Source organism: Xyrauchen texanus, chromosome 24 (genome assembly GCF_025860055.1).
Source record: "Xyrauchen texanus isolate HMW12.3.18 chromosome 24, RBS_HiC_50CHRs, whole genome shotgun sequence".
Classification (NCBI taxonomy): domain Eukaryota; kingdom Metazoa; phylum Chordata; class Actinopteri; order Cypriniformes; family Catostomidae; genus Xyrauchen; species Xyrauchen texanus.
The window spans coordinates 38,155,527-38,175,029 of NC_068299.1; the positions used below are offsets into that span (position 1 = coordinate 38,155,527).

The 19,503-nt window shown below is 38.9% G+C and overlaps 1 protein-coding gene across 1 annotated transcript in view; it reads left to right on the forward strand.

Moving 5' to 3' along the window:
• Positions 1-19,503, forward strand: part of LOC127617659 (collagen alpha-1(XXI) chain-like) — a 102,969-nt gene that overhangs the window by 55,330 nt on the left and 28,136 nt on the right. Inside the window, exons 16-18 of the mRNA XM_052089681.1 lie at positions 546-599; positions 15,874-15,918; positions 16,907-16,960. Of these exons, the coding sequence (XP_051945641.1) occupies positions 546-599; positions 15,874-15,918; positions 16,907-16,960 (153 nt within the window). The remainder of the gene's footprint in view (positions 1-545; positions 600-15,873; positions 15,919-16,906; positions 16,961-19,503) is intronic.

A 19,503-nucleotide genomic window follows, 5' to 3' on the forward strand; every position in this document is an offset into this window, starting at 1 on the left:
CAGTCTTCAGCAGTGAGGAAGCAGACGGTGGCCATCTCCCACATCATGCCTTGCCTCCATTCCAGCGCGAGCCATGCTCCATCTGCTCGCCGAGGGCGTCCCCCTGCGGCTTCTAAACAACAGGCAGCTCTGCTTCAACCTGGGCCCGGCTCTCAGCCCCAGCATAGAGCTCCCCACAGGAAGCTGATGCCCCCATCTCAGGAACCATTACCGGGACCCAGCAGCCACAGTGAAAATGCTTTTATTTTACATTTGTAATCTAATTTAATACATTTCCATTACAAATTAACTATTGCATAATTATTGAGTGAAAAATCTAATTGAAAAATGTGCTTACATTTCAGGACTTAGTATTTGGTATGTCCCCCTATTTCTTAATTTTACAGTCCTAAAACTTTTATTTTCTCCTACAGTAATATTTTAAAAGTGGCCTCAGACATATGCACCCCACTGTATATTTACATATGCTGTAGTATATGTCTTTCTGATTTTGCATTTGTGTCAAAGATGAAAAGAGTCTAACTATCTGATGCCTGTTTCTTCAGGGCGACCCCGGGTCACCTGGAATTCCCGGGCTGGACGGAAGAGAAGGACACCCTGTGAGTATATCATCAACATGCTAAGATCATTGCCAGGAGTATTTGTGGGTGGACCGCATCAAAGAGCAAACTATTGAATTATACAAGACAGCATTAAAGCAGAGAAGCTCATGAGCATCTAATGCAACGTTCCAGTTTGGCTGACTGAATGGACATATAGTTATACCTTATTGCTGGTTAATATTTTACACCTGGGCTTGGCAGATTATGATTTTTATGTAACCTGAGGAGAAGCATAAGTGACTCAGCAGTCAATGTTGCTCAGCAGACTTGTGCTGGCAGCTGATCTCATTTGTAGAGAGAAAAGCTCTAAGAGCCACAGTTGTGTGACACAACTGGGAGAAAAGATTCAACTATAATAAAAGGCTGCTAACTGGAGCCATCTAGCTGATCTGAGGAGAAGCAACAAACAGGAGAAAGTTATTTAATGCAATGGTCAATGCATTAGCAAAGCAGCCCAGAGTTAAAAACAATAAACCACTACACAATAGCATTAGCCCACACCACAACAGAATTAATTGAAACAAAACATTAGCAAATATTCTGTATTTTAAACAAATTCCCAACTTGAACGGTTTGGTTCACTGAGGGACTTTATTTGCATTTAATGGATCACAACCAGATTTGTATCTGTGAAGCATGCTTTCTAGCCACATAAACTGCAAAATGTAGGGCAGTGCTTGGAGCCAAAGGACAAAGAATATCGATCTGTTAAACAAGAAACAAAGCTTGAAAAGGAAAGTTTGTCAAGACTATATTGGATGTTGGCTTAAAGTGTTTTATGAAAGTGTATAAAAGTCTTAAAGAGGTCATGAAATGCTCTTATTTATATCGTTTTACTATCTTCCCTGAGGCTTCCCTTTTTTCACCAAAACAGTCCTAACTTAGTATTATAATATTCTGACCCTCTTTCTGGCCATCTGTCTGAACACTTGGTTTTGGCCTCAGCTCCTCCTTTAAACGTCAATGTAAACGCCCACTGTTCTAGTTGGCTAACATCTTGCAGTCCCTCAAATATAGCTTTATATATTTGAAATTAAATTGGCAGAAAATGAACAACCCCACAATATTAAAAAACGACTTTTCAGGGTTTACACATAAGACACATCCAACACGTTGCATCCAAATATACTAAACTGTTCTCAAGCATAACTGTTAACACTCACACCCTGTCAAAACTGGATGTGAGAGGCGTGTCGCATCAAAAGCAATAGAACCCATTATATTCAATGATGCTTTCTACCATGGGAGCGTCAGTTGCAGCGCGTCATGCCAACAGTAAACAGGTGACCCGTTCCATTTTGCACTGGTGCTACTACTGCCAAAAACACAAATAATCGGTTTAGAAAGTTTGTGTCGACACGCCCGGTGTAAACAGCCTCAACACGTGTCGCTTCACGTCAATGGAACGTGAAGCACCCTGTGTAGATAAGGTGTCAGCACTATAAACAACACCATAAACAACACCATAAAGCACCATAAACAAACAAACAGTCATGACATCTGAAATATTCATGAATCGAACTGTTTACTTACGTTTGTGACATCACTAATGAACAGATGTAGAGAACGAGGCGTTTTGGCAGCTTGGTTTCAATAAATGCTTTTATTGCATTAGAGATTAAGTTTTGAGTTCTGAAATTTACAGTATGTTTTTATAGTAGAAAGACCTCTTAAATGTCAAAATATCAAGGAACATTTGATTCCTCATGACATGACCCCTTTAAAGTTTTAAAGTTATTTAGGACTTACCGGTAAATAGTTTGAATGACATGTGGTGATATAACATTTACTGTACTTAGAGGCCTGTCACACACTGATGAGAAGTGCCACGTCGCAGATAGGACAAGGCACAGGTATCACAGGTATGTTGTGAATCTAGTCACCAAACACAAAAGAAGAAATTTTTTGTACTTCAAAAGTGAGCAGTGACATTGATGAGTTTACAGGTTAGTGTATGAAACTGGTTTAACTGCACAAAGCAACAATTAGAAATGGTGACATTTATTTAGCAAGTTCTCTGAATGTAGCCTTGAACAGGCTTCATTCATCCAGTCAAACCACAAAAGGCATACTTGTAACCGAAAATACATTGTGTAGGCTATTTTAAAGATACGTATACACAATATATTATTACACAAAATATATATTAATTTTTCAAATTTTGTTATGTTGCTGCCATATGCTAAAATGCTTTAAAATATTATATTTTCACATCAATCTACACTCCATACCCTATAATGACAAAGCAAAAACCAGATTTTTGATAAATTTGCAAATGTATAAAAAAAACTGAAATATCACATTGACATAATGTTCAGACCCTTAACTCAGTACTTAGTTGAAGCACCTTTGGAAGCAATTACAGACTCAAGTCTTTTTGGGTATGATGTGACCAGCTTTGCATACCTGGATTTGGGGATTTTCTGCCATTCTTCTCTGATGATTCTCTGATGGGGACCGTTGGTGGACAGCCATTTTCTGGTATCTCCAGATGTGTGATTGGGTTCAAGTCTGGGCTCTGGCTGGGCCACTCAAGGACATTCACAGTGTTGGAGTGGTGGTGGCGTAGTGGCTAAAGCACAGGGCTGTTAATCAGAAGGTCACAGGTTCTAACCCCATGGCCACCACTATTGTGTCCTTGAGCAAGGCACTTAACTCCAGGTTGTTCCAGGGGGATTGTCCCTGTAATAATTGCACTGTAAGTCGCTTTGGATAAAAGCGTCTGCCAAATGCATAAATGTAAATGTAAATGTGTTGTCCCAAGGCCACTCTTGCTTGTCTTGTTTGTGTGCTTCGGGTCATTGTCCTGTTGGAAGGTGAACCTTCGGCCCAGTCTGAGGTCCTGAACACTCTGGACCAGCTTTTCATTAAGGATATCTCTATATTTTGCTGCATTCAGCTTTCCTTCAACCCTGACCAGTCCCCCAGTCCCTGCAGATGAAAAACACCCCCACAGCATTAGGCTACCACCACCATGCTTCACCGTTGGGATGGTATTGCACAGGTGATGAGTGATGTCTGGTTTCCTCCAGACATGACACTTGGAATTGAGGCCAAACAGTTCAATCTTTGTTTCATCAGACCAGAAAATCTGGTTTCTCACCATCTGTGAGTCCTTTAGGTGATTTTTTTTTGTGTGTGTGTTTTGAAATGAGGAGACGCTTCCACCTGGACACTCTGCCATAAAGCCCAGATCAGTGTCTTTCGGCACCAGTGTAAAGCAGGTATAAGGGAAAGGAGGAGGCGAGAACCGGCTTGACAATATAAATAATAGTTTAATAAAGAAATAAACCAAAAGACACAAACACACACGGGACGGACAGCTGCCCGTAAATATTCAGTCGGCCTTTATCCCTCTCTGAGATATTGATTAGTCTGATAAGGGTAAAATCACAACGGGCCCCGCCCTCCGCCCTGTCACGTGGTCTTAATAATCTTGTTTTTGACACAACTTATATTTTCTTTTATGTCAAAATGTAAAACGTTACTATGAGTGAATTGTCTCTCTCTCCACATGGAATGTGAATTGGCTGAGGCACACCATAAAAAGAAGGAAGGTTATTTCTCTTAAGTGTAAGAAATATGATATAGTGTTTCTTCAAGGCATCTTTCTCCCCAGGAAGCAGAACAATTTGGAAAGATTTGGGGTGGGCATTTTTTCATAGTGCTGGCTCGAGTAAGAGCAGGGGAGCCATTACACTGATAAGTAAACATCTACAATTCAAATGTCTCAAACAGAGTAAAGATAAATTAGGAAGAGTAATTATTGTTTTAGGTGAAATTCAGAGGCAATGTCTTATTTTGGCTAATATGTATGCACCTAACGTGGATGATCAGGGCTTTTTTATAGATCCTGAAGGGATGTTGCAAGCCTCTGGCACCCCTCATGATATAATATTGGGAGGAGGCTTTAATCTTTTGATGTACTCGGTCCTTGATCATAGTGAAGCAAAAGTGTGCAAGCGCCCTAGAGCAACATTGACGCTTCACAGGGTGTGTGAAAATCTTGGTCTTACAGATATTTGGAGACTTTTGAACCTATCTGGTAGTGACTATAAATTTTTTTCCCATCAGTCCATAAGATTTACTCTAGAATAGATTTATATACAAGTCCCTCATTTCATCTGTTGTTGATTGCACAATTGGAAATATTTTAGTCTCAGATCATGCCTTGGTATGTTTAGAGGTATTGCCACATATGGTGAAAAATAAATCATATAGTTGGTGTTCAGGATTGGGGAGTAACGAAATACATGTAACGGGATTACGTATTTAAAATACTAAATATAAGTAACTGTATTCCACTGCAGTTACAATTTAAATCACTGGTATTTAGAATACAGTTATATTCAAAAAGTATTTTGATTACTGAGGAGATTACTTTGCATTTTGTTGTCATTTGTTTCATTTAAAGAGCAACATGCAGGTTGGACACCCCTATATAGCATAGTGTATGTTGATGATAAAACAACTAGATTTTCTGAACTGGAGTAATATATATTTAGCCATTAACGATATTTTGAGATAAATTGTGATAAAATAACTTCCGCGTCTATAAAGCACTAACCGGAAGTGACGATGGGCGAGGGAGTCTGGTCAAGTTCAAGCTCAGGTTACAATGGATGCGAATGAAGAAACCGAGTTCTCCGGTGTGGTTTTGCAATTTATTGAAGAGTATAACGTTAGCCAACGGGGATACAAAATCAGACGGGAGGGCGGCGGGAGAACAGTTTGAATTGAAATGCGGGGGGAAACGGGAAAGTTGGGCTAGCTTCCTGCCAATAGCATTGTGCAAACTACTAAATTCATTTCAGAAGGCAGACAATTACGTTACGACAACCTGTCCTAAAGCCCAGTCTCTCTCCCTCTCTCTGTATTATTATACTAAATAAATATTAAATATTTAATATTATAAAAAATATATTATATAAAAATATTATACTATTATTACGAAATTACACAAATTAAGAGTTAAAATAATTAAAAGTAAGACTTACTCTGCTAAGTCCTCTTTTCGTTTCACAGAATGTCTGCTAACATTAGCACTTGGTCCTAGAGTCCAGCCCGCGCCAAAATCCGGTGTAAACTTTGACGGTGGACTTGATTCCATCAAGTGCACCGAGGAAACGGCATCAGTAATCAGCCTCACGTGGTCCTTACTCCGAAATCCCATCCGAGACTCCAACAAATCTCCAGGTCGATAATTCTCCGGTGTGAAATGTGCGCCACAAACGACCGAGTGTGTGGTAACAGACGCGGCAGTGAAGTCTGCTCTCTTCACCTGCACAAAACGCACCCAAGACCGAAAAGCCTTGTTTTTCCTAGAAGGAAAATGATGGACACGATGTCCTGACAGGCTGGAATTCGTGCAACCAGCACAAACATAATAATTTACTATTATGGCTTCTCTAAAACTCGATCTAAAACTTTGCCTCTCACTACTGCTCTAACTACATCAACACCCAACAATGAGAGAGCTGACCGCGAGCTCTTTTGTTTGCCTCGCCCTACGTCATATGACGCGTTGCTATAGCGGGAAAGGCGTATTCCAGAGCCTAGCACATTTTCAGCAAAATCTCTACATCAAATGAGATTTCATTAGTAATTTCTACATATGTGTTTTTAAAAGACCTCTGCAGACAATATAAAGTATTAATTCAGTTATAAATTCAACCTGCATGTTGCTCTTTAATATTTAGTCCTTTCAGATGGAAAACATTTATACACATAAATGATGTGATCCAAAGTGTATTTGAACAGCAGTGAAACACTTTCTTATGATGTGTTACATTCATACGAGCAGACAGAGAAGTAAGTTTGGAGCAGAAGAAATAGAAATAAACCTTGTGTAAATTGTCAGCTTTACGCAATTTACACAATTTTGCAAACAAAATAAAATCTCCATGAATAATAAATCTAACTAAAACTAAACTGCAGTTCAAAATGATGAAAATCAATTTGCGTAATGAAAAAATATAATAAAAACTAGATATATTTTCTAAACTATAAAAACCTTGGACCACACTGCATTCCTCAAAAGCAAGAAACATAAGAACTACAATGAATTTGTGTAACATCATAGCCAAGTTTAGTTTTCACCTCTTGTACTGTTCTTTTCCAAGGTTATTTTCACAGACATTAGAATTTATGTCCTCAAAGCAAAGGAAAGTGCTTCATTTTTTATCAAGTTTCCATGATCTTTACTGGTTCCTGCAGAGCAAAACCAGACCAAACATCTGCTTCCGCTTATCATGAAAAATGCACAAAAAAAGCAATTTCAAGGCAGTTTTGTTGGATATAAATTCTTTGTTTACATTTGAGTTCATTCACAAACCACTGGACTGACCATTACTTCCATATTTAACCTCACAGGAAGCTACACCGATCAGCCAAAACATTAGAACCACCTGCCATATATTGTGTAGGTCCCACTCAGGCTGCCAAAACAGTGCTAACCACAATTGTACAGAGCGGTTATCTGAGTTAGAACTGAGTGAATGGTTATCCGAGTTCGGGTTTCAGGTACCAAATGTGGGTGACATAATGACAAGACATTGACGATGCTAAATTTTGAACTGATTTTTTATATATCGAACGATGTTGCCATGGCAACGTGATAAACTAAAGTAAAAAATGGGAAAAAGGAAGTGTCTCATATCTTTTGCATGCATGGTGTGATTTACATCAAAATTGAGCCAAATGTTTGTCCTTGTGGTCTGATCACATTGAGGTGGCTATTGTGGGTCATGGTCACGATGCTACCAACTGGCAGAAGGAAGTGTGGCCTTTTAACAGACTTTGAAATTTCCCTCTTATGTTTACCTGAATTGCTAAAAAAATTTAATAATGCCAAGACAGTGCAGATTTAAAATTGTGAAGTTTCTTGATATCTTAAATATTGCCATGGCAACGCATTAAATGTCATCATTCCTTTTTATGTATATTCACATGTTTTTGAGGTACTTGGCATCCTTGAATTTTCATATTTTGTTTCAGAGTTGTTAGGCATTAGGCCTGGGCAAAATTTAAGACACGTGCATGGCTAGGGAGCTCTGTAGCGCCACCTTTTGACAAAAGTGGTGGGGTCAGTTTCTTCTACGGTACCCAAACTTGAAAAATATATTGTATTCATCAAGCCGGACAACTTTCAAAATTATAGTCATTAGCTTCACCCAACAGGAAGACGGCTATTTTTGATTGAATGTGTATTTTTTTTAAATTGCAGGTCGTGACCTTTTGAATAATCTTCCTAGGGGATTCATGTGACTGCCACCAAACTTTAAATATTATGCAAAGACATTCTTTAGAATAATGTGTATACACTGCTGATTTAAAATTCTAAATGGATATTTGATATCTTAAATACTATTGCCTTTGCAAGTGAAAGCAGTTTTAAAGTGAAATAAAAAAGCTATAGAAGTCTAAGTTTATTGTAATGAAATGTACTGCACAAACTTTTTATTTTTTATATAAATAAAATATAATAAAAATATCAATTGAAAGTTAAAAATACTAGAAAATCAAAGTCAGTTCTGTTCCAAATTTTAGATTTAGTGGCAAAGTGCTCAGGAGCAGTACCCAAAATGTCCAATAGAGGGCAACCAAGCTCCAATGGTCAAAGGATAGCAAGCTCCAAGAGGTACTCAATGCAGCCTGTAGTCCCATGACGTACAGGATTAGATCCAATATGTAATGTTGTTAGGAGCATGAGGTCCGAGAACAAAGTCTGGTTGGGCCAGTATAGGGCCACGAGAGTGACTTGTTCCTTGTCCTCCCAGACTTTGCACAGGGTTTGTGCAAGAAGACTCATTGGGGGGAATGCGTATTTGCACAGCCCCCGGGGCCAGTGATGCGCCAGTGCGTCTGTCCCGGGGGGGCTCCCATCAGGGAATACCAAAGCGGGCAGTGGGAGGATTCCTGGGTAGCGAACAGCATGTCCACAATGGCGTTTAGGCTGCCTGGGATATGAGTGGCCCGCAGCGACCTCAGCCAATGCTCAGGAGATGGCAGGCGAGTTGCGACATGCGACGAGAGCATACTCTGCCTTGGTGATATATATATATGCTACTGTCGCTGTGTTGTCGGACTGGAACATTTACATTTATGCATTTGGCAGATGCTTTTATCCAAAGCGACTTACAGTGCAATTATTACAGGGACAATCCCCCCGGAACAACCAGGAGTTAAGTGCCTTGCTCAAGGACACAATGGTGGTGGCCGTGGGGTTAGAACCAGCGACCTTCTGATTAACAGCCCTGTGCTTTAGCCACTACGCCACCACCACTCAGAACACATGCATTCCCTGGGGTGAGTAGTACAGCCAGCAGCTCTAGGCAGTTTATGTTCCAATCCAGTCGAGGTCCTGACCAGGAACCGGCGGCTGCATACCCATGGCACACGGCGTCCCAGCCCAGTTTGGAGGCATCTGTGGTGACCACGACACGATGACATAACATCAAACCGAGCAGCATGACTGCCGCTGAGGAAGCCATATGCCCCAGGAGCCTCTGAAAGTGTTTCAGTGGAACCGCTGTCCACTGTTCAGCACTGGCTGCACGTGCTCACTTGTGAGGTGTGCTATCAATGAGACAGAGTCTAACTCCATGCCGAGAAAAGAGATACTCTGAACCGGGGAGAGCTTGCTCTTTTCCCAGTTGACCCTAAGCCCTAGACGGCTGAGGTGTCTGAGCACCAAATCCCTGTGTGCACACAGCAAATCTCGAGAGTGTGCTAGAATCAGCCAGTCGTCGAGGAAGTTGAGTATGCGGATGCCCACTTCCCTTAATGGGGCAACAGCTGCCTCTGCGACCTTTGTGAAGACACGAGGTGACAGGGACAGGACGGAAGGGTCTGTGTCAAGGTAGAACCGAGACGTGAAAGTACGCGTCCTTCAGGTCTATCGCCGTGAACCAATCTTGATGCTAGATGCACGTCAAAATTTGTTTCTGCATCAGCTTCATGAATGGAAGTCTGTGTAAGGCCCAGTTCAGAACTCACAATGCTTTGATGGATTGGGATGAAACTTGGTAAATGTCATCACCATTAGGCCCTGAGGATACCTGCAGCGTTTTGGCACACTGACACCCACTGGTCACGAGATATGTTTTTTTTTTTGCTTAAAACATCTGAACAGTTTGTCATAAAAACATCAAATTGATCTCATTAGATTCAGTGGGCTATAGCGAGTACAATGATATGAAAATTCATATGTCGGCCATTTTGAATTTTCTGAAAAACATACTTTTTCGATCTCATCCTAGGCCGTTTGTCCGATTTGCACGAAAATTGGCCTGCATCATCTAGAGGAACTCACATCAAAATTTTACTCACAGAATTTTGATAAACCATACAGTTTTCGAATGGCACTTCAACGAATTCTATGAAGAACAAGCAAAAATCTGTGGTGCCCTATTGAAAATGGGCATGTAAGGGGGGGCTCTGTAACACCCCTATATATGTACCAAAATTTGGTACATATATAGTTCTCATCAAGCCAAAAAACTTTCATACAGTCATTAGCTCCACCCAAGTCTGCCATTTTTTTATTTTTCTGAAAATTGCAGGCTCTGAACTTTTAATACTCCACCTAGGGGATTCATGTGGCGGGCAGCAAATTTGTGCAACATCATGCCAAGACATTGTAGATGCTAAATTGTGATTTTTTTTTTTTTATATATTTTGCCATGGTGAAGCAATACATTTATATAAAAATAGGAAACAGGAAGTGCCTTATATCTTCTGTGTGCATTGTGTGATTTTGGTGAAAATTCAGCTGTATGTTTTGTAATTGGTGCTGATCACATTGATGCAGCTGTTATGGGTCACGGTCATAACACCACCAACTGGCAGCAGGATGTTTGGCACTTTTAACAGACTTTGAAATAGCCCTCTTATATTTACATAAATTGTAAAAAATATCTTAAATACTGTTGCCATGGCAACACTTTAATATTCATTATTAATTTTTTCCTAATTTGGGTGTTTTTGAGGCACTTGGCATGCTTAAAATTTCATGAAATTTTGCACACACATCAGAGTCACTGGCCATTATAATTGGGCAAAAGTTCACACATGGGGGTGTAAGGGGTTCTTTAGTGCCCTGCAACACATTCATTGTAATTATTCTTTTCTTCCTATATTTGGGTGTTTTTGAGGCACTTGGCATGCTTAAAATTTCATCACATTTTGTGTACACATTAGGGCATTATGGCTTTGCAAATGGTCAAGCATTGGCTTGTAGAGGTGGGGGCTCTGTAGGGTACCCAACCTATTTACTGTCACTCCCCTTTTTTTGGAAAAAGCAAACAAACAGAAAAATACTTTTCCAAACTTAAACGGTTGTAACTCATGAATGCTAGGGAGTTTAAAGCTATGCCTGGTCTCGTTTTAAAGAAGACATTTTTATTTTATAGTTTATTTTTCAAGTACAATCAGTTTAAAGTGAAATTAATTTATAAAATTAAGTTTATTGTAATGAAAATGTATTGCACAAACTTTTCATTTTTTATAAAAAAATTAAATATACTAAAAATATCAGCTGAAATGTAAAAATATACAAACAAAGCCATATGTCTAACCCAGTACTGTTCCAAATTTTAGGTCGATATATAAAAAATGACCTTTTGGTGACAATTTGTTCAAACGCAGTTCCAGAAATGCCCAATGGAGGACTGCCAAGCTCCATTGGTGATGATTCCCAAAAGACAACATCTGCACAATTATACGAGTAAACTCGGCAGGAATTAGCATAGAAACACAAAGGAACCAGAGCCACTTGTCTGACCATGTCCTGATATGAATTTGTGAACAATAATACAAACAGATCAGTTATGTGAAAGCTTTTTCTAGGGACAGGACTAGGCATTTTTTGTAAAAAGCCGTAGAGGTGGGACAGTAAGATATAAATTAGGGGTGGGCGATATACCGGTAGGCATGATAAACCTGTAGAAATTTGACATGTGGTATACATTTTGGATTATCGTCTCTATTGCGATAACAAAAAATTGGCTCACAAGAAATGTGTAGAGCACATAACACCTATACACTCTTTGGGCTAAATGGAGTGAGATGGTGCAATTGCTCATTCATCAAATTCACTTGAATGAGAAAATGAGAGGAGATTATGAAGGAAAAATTGCAACTCCCATGGTGTGGAATTGGTTCGGCTTTAGAAAACGTGATACCGAGCAGAAAACAGCTATTTACAAAGTTTGTACATTGTGTATGTCGATATACGGTATGTAAATATCCAAGTGAATGTGTCTATCAGTAGTCAGGGCTTCATGTGAGACTGAGAGAAATTAAGAATCAAATGGTTTTTCACTGAGAGCTGTACTTTTCATTAGAGGAAAAGTATTTCTATCAGGAAGACCTGCAGACTTTTATTTGATGAAAATATAACGGAAATGTAATGTCTCTCTTTGGCATAAGCCCAGTCTGGCGGTCCAAAGTTTTAGTACTCAGAACCGTCATATCCTGCCGGAGATAGGAGGCAGGGGCGAGGAGCCTACCCCCATACAGGATGGGACTCAACTGGTGGTGGTGGTGGGGGGGTCGAGGTTGCCGTGTTAGTGCACAGAAACAGCAATGTGATAGATTGTGAGCAGACTCTGCTTACATGTGATTGGCTAGGGTTTACCTTGCTAATGGTGTAATGATGTACACCTGCTAGTCTTCCCGCTAGAACTACGCTGCACTTACATGTCTAGAACACAAGAAAATGTCACTGAATCTTCTTCTGAGGCCCGAAAATTTGCTTGAGCGATGCCAAGTCAAATTCAGTAAGATTCATCCCACGCTCCAAACATGCTTCCCATTCAAACACGCGCAGCTATGTTTTGTGTGAGTGCTGTGTGTACTTGCGTGTTTCAGATTGCGTGAAAGAAGGGGTGAAGCACCGATGGTGCATAAAGGGAAAGCGCAGTGTCATGGTAGTCCCTCCAAAAAAAAAATAAAAAAGGATAATATGTAATATAATATTTAAAATATTTGCATGTTGCCCCTGTTGGCAGCCATATCAACCATACATAGAAGAAATTCTGAAAATTTGGCACAGTTATGGGGTGTGCATGAACAGTCACTGACAAAGTTTGGGGTCTCTAGACAAACTATATGGCACCACCATCAGTTCAGAAATTTTCAGAAAAACTTTTGAAACATTTGTCCTAGAGACAACATTCCTTTTGTCTAATTTATCTCGTGAAACTTGTAATGGATCCCTTACATTACAACTAAGCCCTTTACATTATCTTGGATTGTGACTTTTTTAAATGTTTTGCTTGGTGTGATTCTCACAAAATGTATGATCTTTAGACCGAGCCACACAGAAATGAGCCATTTTTGGAATAGCACCACCTTGTGGTCAAAATTATATAGAAAGGATTTGATTACTTATGGATAATTGGGCCTCAAGTCATTCCTTTGGTCTCTTCTTATTCCCTGGGTTATGCAGAATCTAGTGACACCACATCAGTCAGGGTAAGCCATAATAATTCTCCCACATTTAAATTTCCCCCATTTTTAAATTTTGTATATAAAAAAAAAAAATTCCCACTACTCCCAAATACCCTGTACTAATGTCCTCTAATCTTACAAAACGTTGGTTCTAGACGATCTTCAGACAAAGCCATCCAAAAATTGTAGAGAAAAAAGGGGTCATCCTAGGGGGTACTTTTTACAGCACAAATATATTGATTGTGCCAACACCATAGGAGTTTTTTTTATAAAAAAAAAACTTGGAAATCATTGTTGACACCATGATCTTAGCATCTTAGAAAGTACCTTAGCAGTTTTGAGACAGCATCACCTAGTGATCACCTACTGCACAATTATTTTTTTGGCTATTCCACCTGCAAATGATATCCACTTCTCATCAGTTGAGGCTCAGATGTGCTTTGAACCATGCTGGACAAAACTAATCAAATACATTTTTTTAGTTGTTCTAAACAATTTGGCCGAGGGAAAAGAATCATTGCTTTAGATGTACTTTGCTGTGCTTGGCATGTTCCTTGGGGCAGTTCTCAGACTTGTTGCAGGGTGGTGCAGAGGATTGTGTGCAGGACTGGAGATCAGAAGAGTCCTGGATCAAACCCTCCTTGGGATGACTCATATAGCATTGCAGTTTTGGAATTCACATCAAATCCCATTTATCCCATATATATTTAAATGAATTCTGACACAAAAATTAGATATCTTTGACCATATTATGAACAATTAAATGACTAGTTGCTGTGTGCACTCATGATTACATGCATGGAGTAGAAAACGCTTCTCTTGACAAGAACGTTGCATGCTTTGTGCATTATGCATTGCCAGCCCTGATTTGAATCATTTAGTGGCTGCTGACTGATCTAAGTCTGCTTATGGTTCTATCCAGAGTATATATCATGTTTAAAAGCTCTTTGATATTGATTGAGAATGTGAGACCCGAGGTGAAACCATGGATGAAACCACAGGCATCAGATGGGTAAACCTGATGTTAGAATAACCCAATCAGAGAGCTGTGGTTATTGATTACAAAGCATGCAAATGTAAGCACATGATTTGCACTGATACCAAAATAGAAAGCAGAGCTCGAGCTTCTGGAAATCTTTGAAGAGCAGGAAATGTTTTCTGCAGATTATATGTATGCACACATCCATCATAAAGAGGAAACGCTCAAACAGGAAGTGTGCATGACCACAGAGATACTTTAAAATGATGAAATGACAAATCTTGGCGGGTAAGCGGTGTTCTGCAGTTAACCTCAACTTTCCAAAGATCTACAATGTTACACTTTCTAAAGCATAAAAATACAGTCATTAATCTTTGCATTGGTCTATTTTTTATTTACTTTTTCTTGGATTTTGATATATAGTGTTTTCTATTTTATTGCATAAACCTCTTGGGATATTACATCAAACATTAGCCTAACATAAAACTAGAATTATGAATGCCGCTTTTTAATGGCTCGAGTAAAATTGGAAACCACATTGGTAGGATGCTCTCGTGGCTATTAGGGAGTTTTGTGACATTGTTAGGAAGTTGCGTACTGGCTCAGACAAGCCCCCACTATGATATTCTTGTCCGTAGATGTGGCTTCAATGTAAGTCAATGGAATTTTATGCCTGTTTAATCCAGGGTATAGATACAGATTTTCTAGATTTGATTCGATTCCGAGACACAAGCTCTTTTGATTTCGATACGATTTGATTCTGATTCATGTAGGTATATTTTGGATTGTAATGTCAATTTTTCTTACATATAAAGGACATTTTCTGTCATTTAGTGCTGTAAGTTATTCAGGGAAACTTCTTGGTCCATTATGAAAATTTGAATTTAAAATAAATATCAACAGGGCCCAAACTAGGCAGTTCAATTGTGGCACTTTTTATTATAGGCCAATTTTTGTAGGGTTTAAAGGCAGAAATGTGAAACTAATCATTTTATAAAAGCACATGAATTATTCCCTTAAAACTTGTGCATCGTTTTGGGGTTTCAGGGCTTCTGACGTAAAGTAATTGTGGCAACGAAGTTATAAAACTGGATATAACCGAATGTACCCGTACGGCAATTAAGCTTAACTTGTATTGTGCCTGGAATATTCCTTTAAGAATCGATGTTGGGATCGTTCAAATGAAGATCGTAATTATTCGATTTTCCAAGTTTTGTTTTCCAAAAAAATCAGTACACAATAAAAACTATTAAAGAATATAAGGTAGTAGCCTACTAATGTTTGGAATTACCAACACACAGGTTACAGCTCCCAGTTCAAAGATCACAGTATTGTGGCCTCTTAATTTTGTATAAATGGCCCTTATAAAGTTGTTTATTTTTAATAATAATTTTAATATTACATTTTGTACATTGCAGTATCTTGAGATTTAAAACTTTATCCTCCTGCAAATTGTGTAGGTTTCTCTGGTGGACCTCTGGTGGAGCTCGTCCCTATATTATAGTGGTATCCGAATTTAACAACATCCTGTTAAAACTATTACTCTCCCTGGCTGACAAAGCTTCAGGACGCCAGCAGGGACACATTTCATAAGTGATTAATCCAGACATCCCGTGCATGTTAGCTTCATCAGAGGCCAAGGAAACCCTCTGCTGTCCTTACAGTACACTGTGTCCAGCAGGTACCATGAATCATATGGTACAATTAGCACCTCCACATCCAGTAACAGGATTTTAAAATGTACTTGTTTTTGTAACCGTCTCTCGTGGTAAACCTGCTTAATAACTTTATAAGTCTAATTTCTCCAATGTGCACATTGTTTGTTTTTGTTCTTTTCAGGGCATGCCGGGTATACCGGGAAATGACGGTCTGAGGGGAATGAAGGTAATCGTTTTCTTTTTCTCATGTGGCCACCAGTTGTTTTTGCTTAAAGGGAATGCTTCTGGCACTTTTTAAACATCATTTTGCAATTTATGTGAAAGATATGCTAGTTGCCCTATCGTTAAGATAAAAGTAATATGAATGTAAAAGCCCATTTCTGCAACATGGAGAAAAAAATATTGCTTTGGTAAGCCATATTTATGGAATACTAATCCATATTTTTGAGTCAAATGTCATAATTATTAGATAAAAAAGCCAAAATTATGAGATAGTAAATCATAATTATGAGATTATCATAAAAAAGATGATCATAACTATGTTTTTTATCTCATGATGTGGCTTAGTATTTCATATTTATGACTTTTTATCTAATAAATATGACTGATCTCATAATTATGATTTACTATCTCGTAGTTTTGGATTTTAATCTCATAATTATGACTTTTATGTCATAAATATGACTCTCATAACTGACTTACAATTTCACAAAATTGACTTTTTATTTAATAATTGTGACTTTTAATTGCATAATTGTGATTGTTAATCTGATAATTGACATCATTTTGAATTCCTATATCATAGTTTTGACTTCGTATCTCATAGATATGACATTATCTCGTAATAAATTATAAAATGGACTTTTTATCTGACTTACTATCTCATAGTTATGACTTTTAATCTCATAACTGACTTACTATCTAAATTTTGACTTTAGATTTTTTATCTCATAATTATGGCTCGAAATAATGACTTTGAATAAGTATTATTATTATTATTATTATTATTATTACAGGCTTTTTATTACATAAATATAATTTAGTATCTAATAATTCTGACTTCCCAAAGCACCTTTTTTTGTCCATGTGGCGAGAATGGGCTTCCAAACCAATTTGACTCATTGTAGTATCATAAATGAATCCTTTGCAGAGTCTGTACAGCAGAATGCTCTGTACCAAACATATTGAAAATGTACGTTTTGTTTTCTTTAAAGGGTGATGATGGTTTGGCAGGACCAAAAGGAGCCAAAGGTATACCTGGAGACCCTGTGAGTAAATCTAAAGCTTTTGAAGGGTTGAAAAGTTTTGGGAGTGGTAACATCAGCCGAAAAGGAAAGTTGTTTCAGAGATAAAGCAAGATAACACATTTTGATGCAAGATGACAAAGACAATGATGGTTCTTTTTTGGACTTATTAACCTGGGCTGGGTTTCCCGATAACATTGCAACTTAAGGTTTTATGATCATCTTTACTAAAGCCGTTTGTTATTTTACAATGGAATAACACCTGTTTCCCAAACCACCATGGATCACTCATTATAAAGTAGCACATGAAAATAATGCAGAAATACTGGCAAGCCATGAACTTGTCGAGTTCCCGGAAGTTATTAACTTCTGAATTGAATCACAGAAATAATGATGGCTTTGGTAAGTAGGGGTTTCAGATGTATTGATGCTCAACTTTCTAGAGATTTATTAATAGTTCATCTGGTTATGCAGTTCTAGGTAATGTGCACTTGTAGTCTGACTGTCATTATGCAACCTGCAATTTGTGACAGCCATGTAAACAGACTATAGGCTACTTGAAACAGCCATTGGAGGAAAGGAGAGGAGGAGAGAGAGAGAGAGAGAGAGAGAGAGAGAGAGAGAGAGAGAGAGAGAGAGAGAGAGAGAGAGAGAGAGAGAGAATCACTCATTGCACACTCTCGCTTTCAACACTTTTTTTCATCCTCTGAAAAAGTGTACAAAGGCTTTCCAATTATCAAAATATATTTGTATAAATCCTTAAATGTCCTGTTGTCTCTGATAAACTGTGATAGATGCAAAAATTACAAATGAACTGATATCAAAGCACTTGATAAAGTTTTTACATACTTCTTAGATAACAATGATTTTGATAAATGCTCCGTAGAGATTAAGTACTACTTAAAGGAATATTAAGGGTTCATTGCAAGTTAAATGGACTGCATTTGTGACAATGTTGATAACCACAAAAACCCTTTTTTCTCTGGGGCTGATTTTGGAGGATATAAAGGCATAAATGTGAAGCTTCTAATTTGATAAAAAAAAACTTGCATTAATTATTCTGTTAAAGCTCATGTATTATTTGAGCTGTAAAGCTGTTTAAATCATTATTTTTTACATTCATTTTAGGGTTTGTTGACATTACATCATCATAGCAACAAAGTTGTAAAATTGACTGTAACTTTACACAGAAAAGTGATTTAATCACAGTAAAATCATGTTAACACACAATTTGTTTAAATCTTTTGGCTATACTTTTGAAAAAGTCAGTATTTTAATGTTTATGAATTGGACTTCCATTGTAAGTGTCTCACTGTAACCCAGATTTTTGCTTTTTGTTTTAAAGAAAAGGTGAGGCAAGTCAAAATGAATTTTTGTGGTGCCAAAAATGCTTTCAATTGAACTTAACTTGGATTGAACATGGAATATTCCTTTTAAGTGTTACTAACAATATAATTAGTGCTAGGTCTCATGCTTTGTTCACACTGCAGCGAATATCCAATTTTTTTCTCAAATAATTTCTTTTTTCTGTTCATGCTGCAGTCCAAATTAGTTGTCATAGTAAAGATGTCAATGTCATGGTTACTATAACCTCCGTTCCCCGATGGAAGGAACGAGATGCTGTGTCGATTGTAGTGACACAAGGGGTCACTTCTGAGAGCCTCGCATACCTCTTAACTTGAGAAAAGGCCAATGCCAAATTGGCAGACAGAATTTGCATGTCCCGCCCCCAGAAATACGGGTATAAAGAGGAGTGGGCGAGCGTCTGTCAGACTGGTTTTTGCACTGAGTCTTCGAGAATAAGGTTATTTCAGTGGTAGGGGTAGTGATGTGGCAAGGGGAACACAACGTCTCGGTCCTTCCATGGGGGAACGGAGGTTAAAACAGTAACCATGACGTTCCCCTTCTGTTACTCACTCGATGTAGTGTTGATTGTAGTGACACAAGGGGTCCCACTTCAAACCGACATGCACTAACCCATGTTACGTGACTGCTGAGCCAGGTGCAAGCTGTTGTGTGCTGCACGTAACCCTCCCCAACGCACCCAATAAAAGGTGTCATATACCGTTCTTAGTTTCCCAGTACCCGTACGGAAACAGGCAACATGACTTTTCTCTCTCTATGTTTCTCATCATAGAGTTAAAAATCTTACCGCTATTGATGCATCGGGGAAGGCATCCTTTTCCGTTCCTATTATTTCAGGAGGAAAAGGCACTGCAGAGACCACAACCTGCCCAGACTGGGGGGAGGTAACTTGTGGCTAATACACACGGGGGTGTCAAGCCACCCGTGGACATGGTGCGGTGGTAGATCCTGCCTGACAAGCGAGGTGTTGCTACAGACACGGCGACCGGGGGGCATCGAGAACTGCCCAAGGGAGACAAGGGTCCTGCCAGTAGGGGTACCGTACCGCGGAAAATACATCACAGGGAGTTGCCTGAAGCGGGAACTATGCCTGTGGAGCCCAAGCCCAACACGGAGCACTCAACTCGTGGTGGGTCTGGTGGTGAATTCCTCCGCTGAATCAGCGGCCAGAGGGCTAGGGAGGAAGAGCATCCAGGAAGCGA